The sequence below is a fragment of the Lissotriton helveticus genome, chromosome 2_2 (genome assembly GCF_964261635.1).
Source record: "Lissotriton helveticus chromosome 2_2, aLisHel1.1, whole genome shotgun sequence".
In the NCBI taxonomy this organism is placed as follows: domain Eukaryota; kingdom Metazoa; phylum Chordata; class Amphibia; order Caudata; family Salamandridae; genus Lissotriton; species Lissotriton helveticus.
This window is the reverse complement of record NC_136060.1, coordinates 373,139,107-373,156,548: the sequence shown is the minus strand read 5'-3', so window position 1 is coordinate 373,156,548 and position 17,442 is coordinate 373,139,107. Positions and strand designations below refer to the sequence as shown.

Below are 17,442 nucleotides of genomic sequence, written 5' to 3'. Positions count from 1 at the left end.
AGGGGCAGTTCTTGTTTACCTGATTTTCTTCGAGGTAGCCAAAGTGTTGGCGCAGTCTGAGATCTAGTTGTTGAATGTGGTTAGGTCAGTCTGAGGTCATCAGTGAGTATATGCTAGTTGGATCTGAGGGTGTGGCTCCAGTCTCCCTCTGCTTTGTTGTTCCAGTTACGGCTGATGTTGATGGCTGGCTTCTGTTTGCTGGAGTGGGGCGAGTTGATCTAGAAGTGTACGATGGAGTGGTCCGTTCACGTGAGTGGGGGGAAGTGGCTAAAGGTGATCTTGTTGCTGACTGTGAAGCCTATCCGATAGCCCATACTTAGCTATCGGTCTCACCTTTGGCCCTGATTGAGTTGAATGTTGAGTTCCTATTTGTGCGATGATTGTCATAACCCATTTTTTTTAATTGAGTTTCAACATGTCAAGCTTGCTGAAATGTATTGGGTGAAAAGCCCCAGAAAAAGACAAAATATGCAGAGCTTGACATTTCAAACACCCATTCCTCATACAATGTCTCATTTTCAAGTGAGAACCTTGGAATAGGAGTTATTTGCCAATTTAGTTAAGTACCTCAATTTTAGGTAATGGTATTTGCCATGTATGAGAAATACCTCACCCCCATATAGTCCACTTATAAGCAAGGCCTTTGTAATCTCTGCAGTGGCTTGGTCTTTCATCAGTATTCAGTCATCACTAACCTGTTTGTGTTGATATTTTACGTCCTATAGTACTTGTTCATCAGTACTCTTAGTCTGCAGTATTTCATTGGCTATATTTCAGTGTTTAATATTTGTTTAGTGAGTGGCTATAAGTTTGAGGTTGTTTTTCTACCATTAGTCTGTATTTGATAGCGCTTGACCTCTCTCTCATGTTTTTACTTCTAACTTGAAGCTGGCATTTCTTGTCAAATGGTACTATGATCCAGTCATTACCATCTAAAGTCTGTGCTAAGTCTATAGTATTTCACTCACGTTCGTTTTTCTAATGAAGGTTTTTAATCTTCATTTGTTAATTGTTGTTTATTGTTTTGCAGATAACTTCTTTCACTTAATGGTCAGTACTTTATTTTGTGCTCTATTCACTTCTTAGATAGCAGAAATGTGTGTGGGAGGCATGGGCCTTCCCTTTGGTGTGCTCACCTTGCAGGAATACATGATTTTTAGGTGCCATTGCCTGGACGCTGAGATAGCAAATTACAAGTTGTTCAAAATGCGACCGCAAGCATGCTTTTGGGAATTCCCAGGTCCCAATCAAAATGGAAGGCTGGATCTTTACTGGCTCCATGTTGCTCAAAGAGTTGAGTTTAAGTCCTTGTGCATTGCTCATAGAGCCCTTCATGGGAAAGTTCCTCCCATGCTTCAACAGATCGTTACCCCTTATGTTCTCAATAGAACACTCCATTCCTCCAACTTGCATTTGGTCAACATCCCTGTAGTTAAAATCTCATTTAGCTTTAATGTAGCTTAGCTCTGGAACTCTCTCCCCTGGCCATCAGGACTTTAGACACTGAGCTGCATTTTTATAAAGCCCTCAAACCCTGGCTCTTTTAGCCTTGACCTCTGTCGACTGCTGATCTTTCTTGCTGTGGATCATATCCTTACTAGCACTAAGATGCCTTCGGGTCGCCATGCGATCTTCAAATCCCATAGCATAGCATGGCTCCCAGCAATGTTAGCAATGACTCGCCGTGCGGTCCATTCCTTGTCCTCTGTGCTCACTCACCAGTCAGTGGCTGGTGAGGCGAGTGGCCCCCGGGGATGGCTGTAAGATCCTGTACAGAAGCGATTCTACTGGCGTGTTGCTTGCCCAAAATTGCGGCTGGGCCCGAGACACCGCTAGATTGGGTGAGCGGTGTCCCTCTTTTGCCCCTGTCCAGCAGTGCTGTCACTGGAGCCATGAGAGCAGCTGAACGTGCAGTAAGGAACCGTACCCGGGTGGCGAGCCACTGGGCCTCAGCCGGAGCTGTGGACCAAGAAATCTCAGGGAGGTTGTATTCTCTCTGTGTATGATCTCCTCCTCCCTCTACGGGGTCTGGCAGTGAGAACACACCACCAGGAGGACTGGAGAGGCCCCCGCAGGGAAAAGACGGAGATCACTCCTCTCTCCCCCATTACATAGAGATGGGGTGCCCTCTGGGTCTTGGGTAGGACATCCGAGACCAAGGCCTGGATTTAGGGAGCCTCTGGAGGAGTTGGGGAGGCCTGTGTGGTGAGCTTCCATGGTGAGGGACAAAATCCCTAAGGTGTCCCACGTCAACTGCATGGAGTAATATGCTTTTTGGAATGCTGGAGGGCCTGCGGTGGGACCACGTGGTGAAGGTGGAGCGTGCAGCCATGGAAGACCTGGGCCCATGCTTAAAGAACTTCTTCAAGCCATCCAGTCATCCAGGTCGGCCTTTAAGATGAAAATCAAAACTGTGGTAGTGCATGTCACCCTGATTCGGGCTGATATGGTGAAGATTGCAGACTGTGACTTCCCTGGAAACCTTCCTGAAAGACCATGACTTCTTTATCAAGACCTTAGCGCAAGAGTTCGCCTGCTGAAAGAGATCACTTCACAGCATCATGGTAGGCAGAGGACCCGGAGGACAGTTCCTGCTGCAATAATGTACGATTTGTGGGGATACCTGAGAAAACAGAAGGAACAGATGTGAGAAAATTCATCAAAGACTTCATATCCATAAGGGTAAATAGCAAATTCTCCCCAAAGTTTGCGGTGGCGCGGGCCCACAGAGGACCGGGGGCACCTCTAGAGTCCAGGTCACATCCAAGGCCGTAATAGCCTAAATTTAAAGGATCTTGATGATCTACTCGGAGTGGCTCATCAACCGGGCCCGCTCCACTTTGAAAACTGAACAGTCATATGGTTAATGGATTTCATGTAGTAGGTGCAATTGAAATGATGGTTGTTCGATAAGGTCAAACATGAACTAAGAAAACATAATCTGCAACATTGGATGCAATTTCCAGTGAAACTGCGAACCTTGGATGGTGGGAAATACTGGTTCTGTTCCTCCCCTGGGCTTGGGGTTGACTGGAGGGATAGCGACAAGCACAAGAGCCGATTCGGGGAGTCTGCGCACTCGCCCATCTGTTTGGGCGACATTAGGACTTGGCCTTTTTGGCTAAAGTTCCCTAAACTTTTTGCTTTCCCCCTAGACCGTTTTCCTGACATAGAGTTGCTAATTTAGATGCTTTGGGTACTTTGTCACTGCTGATCAGTGTCAAAGTACAAGTGTTCCCTATGTAAAATGTAATGGTAATTGGTTAGCCATGATTGGTATGTTGGCCTTACTAGTAAAGTCCCTAGTGATGTGCACTGTGTGCCAGGGCTAGTAAAGGCGCACGGAAAAGGGAACTAAGGCCTGCAGTGTAGGGCCTGCACTCAGTTTTCTAAGTTAGCATGTTGTCCTGACAAGGGCAACCACTTGTCAGGCCTGTCTTTTTCTTTTGCATACACATTGGGCACCCCTGTGATCGGTCGTGGGTAATCCTTGGGCAGGGTGCAGTGTAGGACAAAGGCAGGACATATCCTAAGGTGTGTGTTATGTCCTGACATTGAAAAACACTCCAATTAGTTTTGCACTGCTGAAAGGCCATCCTGCCCATAGGACAGAATGGGGAGGCTGGGTAGTGTTTGTTAGCCTAGTTTCCTGTAAGTTTATAATGGAGAGGTGAAGTTTAGTATGTATGAACTCAGAGTGTCATAACACCTCGTTCTGTGAAGGTGGTTTTGTCACTGTGTCTTCAGAAACCACTCTTTTAGAAAGTGGCTGAGTTTTGTGCTTTAAGCATTTCTGTGTGTCTCTGCTGAAATGTGGATTGACTGTCTTGATCTGGAGGTGAGAGGAGCTGGGAGAGGTCTTGACCCAGGGCGGGGTTGAGATAGCAACAGGCTGCCCTGCATTTGGAGAGAAGGCGGAGGAGAAGTCCGGGAGGTGAAAAGGCATGGGCTGGTGTGATAATCACTCAGCAGGAGATAGGTTAATTGATTTAAGGATCCAGACCCCCAGTATCAAAGGGAGAAAGGTGACACTGGGAGGGAGGCACCCAGAACTGATTTAGGGAGGGGTCAGGGACCCCTGATAACAAACATACTTCAAAGACATTAAGGGGTATAACTATGAGAGCTGAAACCCCTAAATAATGGAATGAAACTGAGATGAATTGAGACTGAAATGGCTTGGACCCATACTGTGGTCAAGAGGAACCTCTGCTAAAGAAGGAGCAACTGAAGAGACTGCTGTGGAAAGACCAATCCTTGCTTCGTGATCTGGGGCTGTCCTGCAGTTTGCTGTTCTAACCAAGGGAGAGGCTGTTGACACTGTGCTTGGAGGCGCTGGGTCCCCCGCTTGAAGAAGACTGTGCTTTGTGCTGTGTCTTGTAACCCCAAGGGCCCGAGGTGATCTGGCTCCCTGTTTGGAAACACAGGAACATAAACCTTTCCGGAGAAGTCCCAAGCAACGCGGTGTGCGCGTGCTTTTGCAGCTTGATACCCTCAGAAGTAGTGCCTTGTGATCGGGGGCACCCAGTAGTAAGCTGAGTCGTGGTGCAACCTGAGGTGCTGGTGAGGAGGGCCAGGGTAGTGTGTGCACCAATTTCGAAGTAAGTCTCCACAGTGCTGAGGGCGGGACTCGGTGTTAGCTGAGACCACCGGAAGGAGGGCCAGGTCATTGGGCCCTCGGAGTGAAACAGCAGCGGCCCAGACCGGCAGCCCCGGAGTAGCTGAGCTGCCTGCCCGAGCTCGCCGTACCCCGTGATGGAGTTCTGGATCAAGGCCTAAGTCGCTGAAGTACCAGAGAAGGGTGGGGTCGCGCCCCCTGTGATAACGTGGATCACCACCTGGGGTGGGGTGGGGTGCGGGCCCTGGTGGTCACTCTCGGCCTCTCGCTTTTGTCAGCTGCGCGAGCCTTTTGCTTCGGCTTGGCCCTCGGCCCGTGCTGACCCAACGAGGGGCAGTACTGGAGCCCGAGTGACATCATTGATCCATGTAGGGGGCAGTGTTAACGGAGCACCTAAACTGTCGTATTACCTTTGCATTATTGCTGCTAACGAACTATCGAACTGTTGTATGATGCCTGACCTCATTTGTGCCTGACGAACTACATGCTTGGTGCGCTACGCACTGCGTTATTTTTCCCTTGCACAGTGCATGATTGTTATGTGGCGCATTAGTTCGTTTCTTCCTAGTACAGGGCATGCTGGTAGTGATACATATTGAATTATTCCTTCTATTGCAAAGTACATGACTGTGGTGCTACGTATGGCATGGTTTCTCTGTTGCACATTGCAAGAGAATATCGTTACGCATTGCAGTACTTCTTTCTTTTGCAACATGTGTGATTCTAGCAATACGACTTGCCTAACCTTTTGGAAACTGTTAGAAGTGAGCTTAACTGTTGGTTGGAAGCGGTGGTTGGGATTACAACCTACCAACGCACCGGAAGAAATACTACCCATTTTAATATGTTGGTTTTGTATTGTGTGGTCATATCTTATAACTTCTTATATAAAGATTATACTCATTTTATAAAAACCTGTGTGGAGTCTATTTGTGGTGACATCATTGGGTTGCTGTGAGTGTGGTTGCACATACTGCTCACTCGTGCCTTGAAGATAAGCCTGGCTGCTCGTGCCAAGCTACTAAGGGGGTGAGCAGGGCTATCTCGGACGGTGTCCTTACTTAGCCTAACGTTGAAACGAGGGGTCGGGGACCTCCAGCATTTGGTGGCACCACTGAGGGATAAGGACCCCACTTCCAACAGTGAACAAGCCGCAATGTCTCTAGGAAACACTGGTGGGCCCTGAGCCAAATATGGGACTGATGGTGATTGATGCTCATGCAGGAGGTCATGGCAACCAGAGGTGAGATGTGTTGGGACTAGTGGTGACACTTGGGACTTGGGCAAACTCTGCACGTCCTGTAGAAGGGGAGCAAGATTGGCAGACGCTAAGAATTAAACAGGTGTGACCTTGGGGTAGGGAGAGCAACAGTCACCACAGGTATTTGGGGGGTAGAAGATTGGGCGAGTGCTTTATGGGGTCTGGCACTGGAGCTGATACACGCATGTAGAGGCAGGCTACGACACCCAGGAGACTCCATTCTTATCTTTAGGACATGAGCAAAGATTGCACCTGATACACAGAGGCAGGGACTTGCTCTGCTCTTCTAGACTTGAACAGCTTGGAGAATAGGTTAAAGAGAGCGTTGGTGTCCCGCTTTCTCTTTAGATACAACCCAGACATAATCTTATTGCAGTAGACTCACTTAGTGGGCACAACTGTGCATTCCTGTAGACGGGCTGCTATATGGTACTGGTACATTCAGGTTTCTCCACAGACTCGTAGAGTGGGCATATTCATCAAGAAATTGCTCCTGCTGTTTATTTCTAGGATATGGATTGATCCAGGCGATTGTAATGCAACAATCCTAGCTGAATGAAGTGGGAATGGATAGCGATTGCTTCTTGGAACTTCCCACCTGGTCTTCAATCGGAAATCTCCAGAAACTCTGGGACCTGGCCGTACATATTCCAGAGGTAACCAGGCTCATAGGAGGGGATCTCAATGTCACCTTGAAAGGTGTTAGGATTATGCATCCAGTTGGGGATACATGTATGATTGCCTTCTCCAATGCTATGGGACTGCTGGATATCTGGCAGGAAGCTCACCCCACAGGCTGACAGTATTCCTAAACAGTGGGAGCAGCTAGTTTCATATCCAGATTAGACTACTTCCTCGCTCCCCAAACATGGGGAGTAATATTGAGACACCCGCTATTTGCCAAGGGGCATTTCAGATTACTTTCCGATCTATACTAGGCTAGGGCATCATTCTCGATGGGGGTGGGTGTCATGGAGGCTGGACCCATGAGAGCTGGACGACTTAAATACTAGGAACCTCCTGGCCTTCATTACTTAATCGTACTTGAAAATGTGGGGTTGATATTGTCTGAAGCTTTGCCATGGGAGGCCTACAAGGATGTAAATCGGGTCACACAATGGGGAAAAGAGGAGATATTATAACATAACATGTGTATTTGTAAAGCGCACGTTCACCACTACCGGGTATCTTGGCGCTGAATAACAGATGTTTGTTGTTACCTAACTTAATGGTACTCATTTTATCGACCTCAGATGGATGAAAGGTTGAGTGGACCTGCCGGGATTTGAACCTGTGACCATGAGGTTGAACACAGGCCCCTGCATTAGACTCATTAGTCCACTGAGCCACCAGACCCAACAGATATATTTAGGGATGTCACCGGTCTCAATTAGAGACTGTTAGAATTTGAAGGAAGTATGCCCCCTACCTATGCCCTGCCCTACTACATAGCATCACCCTTGCCATGTAAGAGTATCGATACTTGCTGCAGAAAGAGGCAAGAGCTCAGTACAGAATTAAACAACTTGAGCTATTTGAGGTGGGCAATAAAGCCTGGAAATTAGTGGCCTGACTTGCGCGGCATGAGGAAGGAAGGTGCTAGATCTACCAAGTAATAAACAGTGAGGGGGTGTTGGTACGCACCACAGAGAAAATTGTAACACTGTTGCAGCTCATCTCGTGGAGTTCTATATATTCCTGGGGTGGATCTATTCAGAGCAGATCTACAAACGTTTGTGAGATATCTACCCGTCCTGGTGCTAGGACGGGACAGCACTATGGCTCTAGCCAGGGAGATTAGTATTGCAGAGATCCACAGGTTCCTCCATCATCTGCAGAGGGGAAAGACCCCTGGGCCAAATGTCTTTCCCCCTGGGTTCTTCAGATGTGTTGGAAGACATGCAGCTGAGCTGATATGTAGGATGCTTTACACATCCAGGGCCGAGGGGTGTCTACCCAGGGACCTGAGGACCACCACTAGCTTCCTAATTTTAATAAAAGATTAAGCCTCCGGAACTCGTGCGTCCTACAGGCCGATCACCCTACTAAACTCTGCAGTAAAAATCCTAGCTAAGGTTAAGGGTAATCATCTGACACAGGTGATCAACAAAATGGTGAACCCCACTAGTTGGGCGTAATGTCCATGTGCGCCACTCGTCAAAACCTGCGGCAGCACTTTGGGTGTCCGGCAGAGTGAGTCCTAGGGAAACTGACTGTTTCTGGCCCTGGATGCTGAAAAGGCCTTTGACCCAGTTGCGCGGGATTTCATATGGGCGGTTTTGTGCAAGATGGGGTTCAGTAAGGAGTTCCTCTACTGGGTACGTTTACTATTTACATTTGACAGACATTGGCTGTCAAAACCAGTCATTATCTGAGGAGTTTCCCTGGAACGAGGCAGAGAGATACTGTCTCTCCCCCTTACTGTTCACAGTGGACGCTCAGATTGGGGACTGTGGTGGGATCCAGACTGGTTGGGCATTATCTCCCTCTACGCAGATGACGTTTTGTTGTATTTAACGGACCCATTGCATTCTATTCACATGGCCCTGAGATTCTGTACAAGTATGGCAGGCAATCTGAGATTCGCATCAGCTGGTGAAAGTCGGTAACCCTTCCATTTACCCGATTGACATGCCCTGCCAATTTGCTGTGCCCCCTGAGGGCTTCCGGTATCTATTGGTTCACATAATTTGGGATCATGGGGAATTTCTGAAGAAAAACCTGGTACGAGTCCTAGATGAGTACTGGAGGGATGCGAAGCACTGGAGGACTCTCACTATTTCTGATGGGCAAGGCCGCCCTGTTTAAAATGACCATTCTCCCCCAAGTTCTTCTACCTGTTCCAGAACATACTCTTCGAAGTCTCAGAAGACTTCTTCAAGGCAATGAACACAGTGACCCGGTCTCTGTTGTGGAACTGGGGGACCCACGCATTGCACTACAAACGCTGATTAGTGATCCATCTGGGAGTGGGATTGACCTCCCTGACCTCTGTTTATACTAATGGACAGCACAGCTGCTGGTTGTTAATGATTGGCATTCGCCCCCTTCGTGAACCCTCCTTAAGAGCGGAAAGGCGGCTAATGGACCCTCACGGATACCTGAAAAAGAATTATGACTGGTGCAGGCTGTACCGTATCTCCTCCTTGACTGATCTGGTCGTACAAATTTGAAAGAAGGCTAGGGATAAAATGGGTTAGAGGGGATGGCGGACGTTGGACCTTCAGTTGAATTCTGCCGCTCTGGAGGAGCTCCGGTGGTCGGAGTGTAGAGCACAATGGGACAAGTTTGGAATAATGAACCTGGAGGATTCCGATTAGTGCAACTTAAAATTCTACATCACACTTACCACACCAAAACTACATTATTCCAAATGGGGAGAGCTGATAATGGTAAATATTTATGGGGATATGACCAAAGTTCATAACCTCTGGGACTGTCCATGCATACAGTCTTTTTGGTCACAGGTGTGGCGGTGCCTCTGAATGGTCACGTAGGAACCGGTGTACTTAACCCAGAAGTGGCCTACTCTGAGGGTATGAAGGGGCCAAACCGTATCTAAATATACACTGCTGTTTTGGTGTGTGGCCCTCATCGCGGCCAGGAAAAACATTGACTGGTAGTTGGGGGAGCACCGAGGTGCCCACAGTATTCAAATGGTGGGCTGGAGGGGAGTGGTACATAAGGCCGAAAGTACTGTATACAAGGGTAGGGGGCTGCCCAGAGAAGTTAGAAAAGATCTGGCATGTAAAGACTTTGACTGACTCTATGGGTTGTCAAGGTGTCCGCTCAATTCGATGATACACAATGCGCCGATCTATGATATGTGTGCCATGCCAGCATCAGAAAGATTTGCTGGGTTTTTCTGTATTCATGGTACAAAGCATAATAACAAAAAATGTTAATGCATACTTTTTATTGTGTCTACACTGAAGTAAAAGGTGTGTTGCTGAAAACATGTGACTTTCTGGTTATGATGTTAGTGTAGCTTTGAATACGCAACTTGTTGGCCGTCCACTGAATTGTGGGTGCTCAGCCCTTCAGTTTGCAGATGGTTTTCTTGCTCTCCGATAAAGATTTATACTTTGCTGTCCATTACCTTGTGATCACTATTTGCTTTTAATATACATATTTGAATAGCAAATAATAATATTCTTCTGAAACAATGACCTAAGATTAATTATGTTTATATTCCTAACTCACATTTGAGTGTGTCTCCATAGAATTGATTGATTATGCATTGTTCTCTATACAGAATGGTGCACCCCGTAGCTTGAGAGCTGCCCTTTGGAGGTTTGCTGAACTTGCACATCTGGTTCGACCACAAAAATGCAGGTAAGAGTGCGTTGTTTTTTTTTGCATTGGCGAGTGCTTTGGAATAGTGAAAACAGTTGTGCTATGCTGTAAATTGCTGATGAGGCCAAACAACGTTATGTTACTTCTCTGGGCTATTGCTAATCCAAGAATGTTTCCAGTATTTTCAAATGTATCTATGTATTTAGTACCACTAACCCTTACAAACTCTTGTTGCCTTACTTCTGATTTGTGTGGATTATTTGCAGTGCAGACCGTATTTGTAGAATTCTATCAATCTCATTAAAGGTCCCATTTGAATCCTCAGGCATGCTTGTAATGTGTGTTCGATAGTTGTCGATGTCATAGGGTATGAAGCTTTGCGTTGTCTTTGTATTGCACCCCTTTCACCAGCTGTGCTTTCCACATAGGCCGTACTTGGTGAACCTACTGCCCTGCCTCACCCGAATATGCAAACGACATGAAGAATCGGTCCAAGAGACTCTGGCAGCAGCGATCCCCAAAATCATGGCGGCTTTTGGTCACTTTGCAAATGACAATGAAATCAAGGTACTGTGTTGCAAGATATATTTTTCTGTTAGCAGATAGTATATGGTTTTATATGTGGTGGAATTTCACTGATGATTAGTCACATTGCAGACTGTAATTCCTGAGAAAGGTATACATTATATGAATCGGTGGGTCGAGGTAAATAAGCTGCATGAACACTAGGAGCAATAAGAAGTTTAAGTAATATTCAACAAGCATTTGCAAAGCCAGCATGGCTCACTTTTGTTAAACGTGCAATGATAAATCAAATATATCAGGCTTTTTTATGGGAGGTTTTTGGAGCAGTTGGGAGACATTGGGGTATTTACTTCCATCTGTACTGGAAATAAATACCACAATGAAGCTGGGAGGAGAGCCCCTTTGTTCAACAGACTGCACATGAAGAGTTAAACTGCATCTTCAAGGAAGATAGGCATAAAAGGTACTCAGAAGACTGCAAAAAGTTGTAGAACAACATGTTACCATGACAAAGTAAAACAAGGTTGCTTAGCCCTTAGCCTGCCAAAAAGGTATAGTGCACTTTTCTTATACAAAAAAGGCCCAAACCAGCAATGTAGATGTCCGCATATGAGTTAACAAATACACCTAAGAACACACATGGACTCTGAATTACAAGGCACACGGAATGTTACTTTTGCTGCTGAACCAAAGGACTGCTTCAGCACCAATACCAATCAGTTGAACAATGTACCAATCCATGAAATGTCTTGATCTTAAAAGTAGTTAAAGCCACCTGATGAAATGGGTGGACCCACAGCTCACTCTCTCTGTACAGCTGCTTACATGTATGTTTTTTTTAACAACATTTGGTCTCCCAGACAGTGAAGCAAAACCTAAGAAAAAGACTTTTCATGAGCGGACGTAAGGGGTTTCTAGCACCTCCAGGGCTGCAGACCCCTGTTTACCTTAGGAAACCATTGTAGGACTTATAGAACACAATTCTTCAATACATGTCTATATATGTAGTTGCTCCACTTTATACTATTAACCCTGCACAATAGACACCCTGCACTGTAATCATGATAATGCTTCTTTTAATAGGACTCCCACCTGAAAAATGAAATATAGTTGTTAAGAAAGGTTTAAGTCTCTTGTGTCAAAATGAGATGAGCACAAGGATGAATTTAAGCCTGGACACATAAACAAAGAAAGCACCGGCCATCAAAAGGAAGCAGCATCTCAGCATTGTTTCCTCATAGAAAGGTGGTTGTCATAAAGAGAAGAGGCTGCCATCACTGAAAAAAAAACATTGATTATTGATCTCCTCCTCAATTCATCAACTTCTTTTTGCAGTCTTCTTCGAAAATCATTATAATACACTAAAGAAATCACTTCTGAAACACAAGCACTGGCAAATCCAATAGGCTTGGCTTTAATGCGCCAGCGCGAGTGAACAAAAGAGTTCACAAATACTATTTAAATGCGTCACATGCACAAACGATGTTCATCATTTCAAAGCCTGCCTGATTAGTTTTACCAGTGCTTGGGAAATAGCAGCAATTAAATGATGGATTATGCATAGAATGCAGGTATGAGATATAGAATTTAATGTAAAAATCCTTATGTTGATTGAATGTACTTTTCAGCATATAAAATAGTCCTGCATGCATTGTGAGGGAAGCCCTTCCTGGAAGGTGAGATGATACTCCAAAGAGGCAATAGCATGAGTGACCGAGTAATACTCCCCAGTGTGGAGTCAAAGTCCAATGTGTGTGCGTTTAAAGAAACTGCTGTTAATTCCAGCAATAATTGTATCCCAAGCATCAGTAGCTGTGCTACTAGAGCCTTGTTGTTGATGTTGTTGAAGTGACACCATTTCAGCTCTAGACCACTCCTAAGCGTCATTTAGCCATGTTTTGTGCTCTGCACTTTTACATTCCGAGTACTCGGACCAACTCTATAAATTACACAAATGCCTGGCATTTTTGGACCCGGGAATACCATCCAATAGGCAAATGAGAGCAGAGTTGTACATGTTTACCTGATACCTCTTCAATCAGAGTTAATAGCGGTGACCCAAACAGTTTGATCCCATGGAATTAGCTCATCATATGATAAAAAAACTACTTGTGTGTCTTAACACCTCGGACAACCATATGATGCACACTGATACTTGCGTGTAATTCTGTTCGGGACATGTAAGTGTGGTGTAAATAATTGCGTGTTTTGAAATCGGGGATTTGTATACACTGCCTTTTGTTCATCCCAAGATCCTTTCCTATTCCTTGTCTGTAAGCACCTTCTTTTTCTCCCCTCCAAGCTTCCTTTGCCTGTCGAAATGTCCATTTACATGGCAGGGGCCAGTTTCAATTACAACATTGTGACTGCATGTTTACATGCTCCGTAAGCCAGGAGGAAAGCAGCTCACAATGGAGCGGTTTACTGTGGTGTTCACCCCATGTCAATTTTGCCACCCTTAGCAGCACATTACATAACATAAATTGCCCTTTTGGTAGCCCATAAGGCACTTAATTGTGTGTAACGTCCCTCCAGCATATAAATCCCCAATTGTGTTTATGCCTTCTTTTGTCCATGAAGTGTTGTGATTGGTTCTTGACCTAGTTTTAAACCTAGGCAAGCACCACCATGGCAGTTCCAGAGCATAGATGGTGGGGGCATCCAGCCTCTGCATATACCTGAACCAGCAATGACACTCCAAACGGAGCACCCTGGATAGATATGTCATCATTTTTGAAGAATGCCTCCTGCAGAGATACTCCTCCCAGGAAGCCCCTATTTCCAACTCTTCATAGTCCGTTTCCTTATCTTACCAGCGCAGGGACCACATCAACTAACCAGCCAAGGAGCATCTTTCGTAGTTCGGTACCTCTCTAAGCATCCCCTGCCCAGGGAGCGCATCACTTTTCAAGACACCTTCGACGATTCTCCTACAGTAGCCCAGACTGAAGTTCTTTAAAGAATATGCCTCTCCGTATCATGGCTAAAGCTGTGAAGAAGTAAAGTAATCGGGCATAAGCAGCATCTTTGTTATACTGACCCGACCCAATGGTGAAACGACTCGTCTACTACAAAATGAAATAGATTGCATTGTGGCTGTCACCACACTGTTCATATTTCCAGCTGATGTCTGGGTCTCCGAATGAGAAATCTGAAAACCTAAGTATTTTTTTTTTTTGTTCAAATCTTTTTTATTAAGGAATGCAGGGGATGACACAGCTTCCCACTGCTGTAATGGGATCTATGTTGCTCCAATCTGGTGTGGTCCATCCCTGGATGGACGGGGAAAGAAACAGGACTTTTCCTAGTTCACACCATGGACGTCATTTAGGGATCGCCAGGTGATGCAGCTGCCACCCCTGGCTTCTTCTTTGCGACCGCTTACTCTGTCTTGACGACCCCTGGCATCAGAGGAAGCAGGGACAGCGCACAAAACGAAGAAGGAAATCGAGGCTTGCAGCCCTCTTTATAATTGGCACCAGAATTGAATTGACTGGCCTCGTCTGCTGGGGGTTCCATCAAACTTATCACCCACCTTTGCTGCTCACGTATATGGCAGAGTACAAGTTGTCTCTTTCTGCTCACAAGAGGTAGGGAATTCAACGGCGACATGAAGCCCAAGTGCCACACATCTTGCGTTAGAGTAACACATTTTCGGTAATTGTCCCGCATTACCGCAATGCCTGAGATTGTCAAGCAAAAGAATTGTGTCTTGAAGTGCGATAATTCTGAGCTGGAGTGCTGGTTTTTAAACACCACAAGATGGCACTAGTGTGCAACAGGAGGTAGGACTCTCAATATAATATAATGTGGAAAAATCCTGCTATTACAGTAAGCCAAACTTACTTCAGAAGGACTGTCCTCACACTCCACCAGGTGTCATGCTTCATCATTGGCAGTCCTCACTCTAGAAACTCAGTTTGGTAGAGAGCAGGCCTACACCTGGAGACAGAGAGGCACTGCTCAATCTAAGTGGGCGGGGCCTGTGAAAGTGAGTGATTTTTAAAAAACAATGCAAATGGCAAAATAACATTTGTTAAACAGGCCATTACTTGTGATTAAAATGAAAAGTGGGGAATGGGGGTATTTGAAAGAGACACTTTAGTGATAGATTCCTTACCTTAGAATATTCCCCAGGCATCAAACTGGATCCAGAAAGTTTTTGCTTAGCAGTACCCCTGCGTGTCGGTTAGTGGAGTCGTGCGGCTCCGCCTCTGTCACTGGCGTCGTAAGCGCCGGGATGACGTCACGGAGACTACTTAGGTGCCACCCATGCGCGCTGACGTCAGTTCTTTCTTTTTCCACGCCGGAAGCGCAGATCCGGATTGAGCACGTACCTCAGTAATTTTTTTACTACTTTTTTAGGCTTTTGTCTCCTTCTCTTGTCTCCTGGTGTACGTAGGGATGCGCTGCATTAGGTCTTGTGGGTCGTGCCGCCGTAACATGTCGGTGGCGGACCCCCACGATGTGTGCCTCTACTGCCTGGAGACCAACCTTGACTCCCGGGACTGTCGCGCCATGGTCCCGAAGGCCTTGCGGGAGCGGCGCCGGAAGTTGCTGGAAGTCCGGCACTCCTCTCACCGTCGCACCGCTCGCTGGACCAGAGTCGTCGCTCCTCGGGCTCTAAGTCTTCGCCTTCAGATTCCGGTAAGCGACACCATAAAAAGAAGTCTAAGAAGCGTGTTCGCTCTCAGACATCCCCCCGTCGCTCCTCGGAGGCGGACGAGGGTGACAGGGGCCCTGCCCCTGCGGCTCCTCCGGATCCTGGGAGTCCCGCGGCCTACCCACCATACCCGGGTCCATCGGTGAATCCCGAACAGATGCAAGAGTTTCTTGCTGCCAGGGACCGTCTTGTTAGGCCTCAGGCTCCCGCCGGCACGTACCGCGTCCAGATCCTGTTGGCCCGGCGCCACCGGTACCAGCCCCTGCGCCACAGGATCCAGCACCGTCGGCTCCAGCCCCAGCGCCACATGGTGCAGCGCCGCTGGCTCCGGTCCCGGCGCTGCCCTTGACTCCAGGCCCCAGCGCCGCTCCTGGCTCCTCCACAGGCGCCGTTTCCGATGCTGCTTGCCCCCTCTCCGGCTCCGGCCCTACCGCCGCGGCCGGCTCCCTCTACTCCGGAGCTGGACGAGGACTGGGAGGGCTCTGAGGACGCCCTTGCATGGCAGTGTGACTCCGAGCAGGATTGGGTAGACGACCTTCAAAATGGGGGCAAACTTGATGTGTCTTCTGACCTGGGGTTTGCCTCCCCTCCACCTACTATGGAGGAGGGCTCTTCCTACACTATGGTGCTGCGTCGGGCTGTGGAGGCTCTCCATCTCGACCTCCCTATGGTGGCCCTTAAGACCTACCTCCTAACGGAGGTGCTCCAGACGGCGTCTACGTCGTCGAAGCTGCTGCTCCCTTTCAATGAGACCCTTACCGAAGTTCTCTTGGGCACTTGGTTGCGGCCGGCCTCAGGGGCACCAGTGGATAAAAATGTCGCTAGGCATCATCGCCCAGCGCCTGGTGATCCTACCTTCTTGACCACCAACCCCACGCCTGAGAGCCTGGTCATTCAGGCCTCGACGTCGCAGAGTGCCTTTCCCAAGGCTTTGCCGGATAAGGACTCTTAAGAGGCTGGACCAATATGGCAAGAGGTTGTTCTCCTCAGCCAGCTTGGGGTTGCGGTCGGTTAACACCGCCTGCTTATTGGCCCGTTAATCCCACACGATGTGGGATTCCATAGCCGAGGTCTTGCCTCAGTGTTCTGAGGAGGTTCAGGCTGTCCTTTCCCAAGTGATTGCGGAAGGCAAGGATGCGGCAAAGTTTGCCATCATGTGTGGTCTGGACACAGCTGATTCGTTGGGCAGGGCAATTCCACGACTGTGGCGTTGCGGCGCCATGCCTGGTTGCGGTCTACCGGTTTCTCGCCCGATGTCCAGGGCTCGCTCATGGACATGCCCTTTGATGGCAAGGCTGACAATGCCCTGGAGCACTTTAAAGACTCGCTGGCCACAGCCAAGTCTTTGGGTCTTTCCACGAAGAACTCTGCCAGGCCTGGGTTTTGTTCTTTTTGTGGCCAGGGTAAAAGCACCCAAGCACGCTCCTCCACAAAGCCTGTGCAGAACCAGCCTCAGCGCGGCCGCGGACCTGGCTTCCGCAGGGGTGCGTCTGGTAACCAACGAGGGGTCAGTCCACCTCCACCCCGCTGCTTCCACCTCTAAGCCTTCCTAATCAGAGCTTCAGGGAGTACCCCATGCCGGTAGGTGGGGTGGCAGGGTCCGTCACCACCTCCACCACTGGCGCGAAATCACATCGGACAAGTGGGTGCTGCAAATAATCTGCCAAGGTTACTCGCTCCCCTTTCTGTCCTCCCCTCCTGCCATGCCACCACGGTACCACCGACTGTCGCGGGATCATTTGGCTCTTTTCCGCCAGGAAGTCACGGCCCTCCTGGCAAAGTGGGCTATCGAGTGGGCTATCTAGTGCGTTCATGGTCAGGAAGGTGGGACAAGCAGGGGGCAGCGCCCCGTCTTGGACCTCCGGGACGTCAGTCGCTTCCTTAGGAAGGAGAAGTTCAAGATGCTAACTCTGGCTCAGGTCCTGGCTGCCCTAGACCCTGGAGACAGGATGGTAGCGTTGGATTTGCAGGATGCATATTTTCATATCCCAATTCTGCCGGCCACCGGCGTTACCTGCTGTTCATGGTAGGCCAAGAGCATCTTCAGTTTGCCGTGCTCCCCTTCGGCCTTACCAGTGC

At 47.9% G+C, this 17,442-nt stretch overlaps 1 protein-coding gene across 2 annotated transcripts in view; it reads left to right on the top strand.

Annotated features, from left to right (window-relative positions):
• The window catches only part of HTT (huntingtin), a 1,924,961-nt gene that overhangs the window by 225,552 nt on the left and 1,681,967 nt on the right, over positions 1-17,442 (top strand). For both annotated transcript variants that reach the window (XM_078678546.1, XM_078678545.1), the window contains exons 5-6: positions 10,135-10,214; positions 10,604-10,742. In XM_078678546.1, the coding sequence (XP_078534672.1) occupies positions 10,135-10,214; positions 10,604-10,742 (219 nt within the window). The remainder of the gene's footprint in view (positions 1-10,134; positions 10,215-10,603; positions 10,743-17,442) is intronic.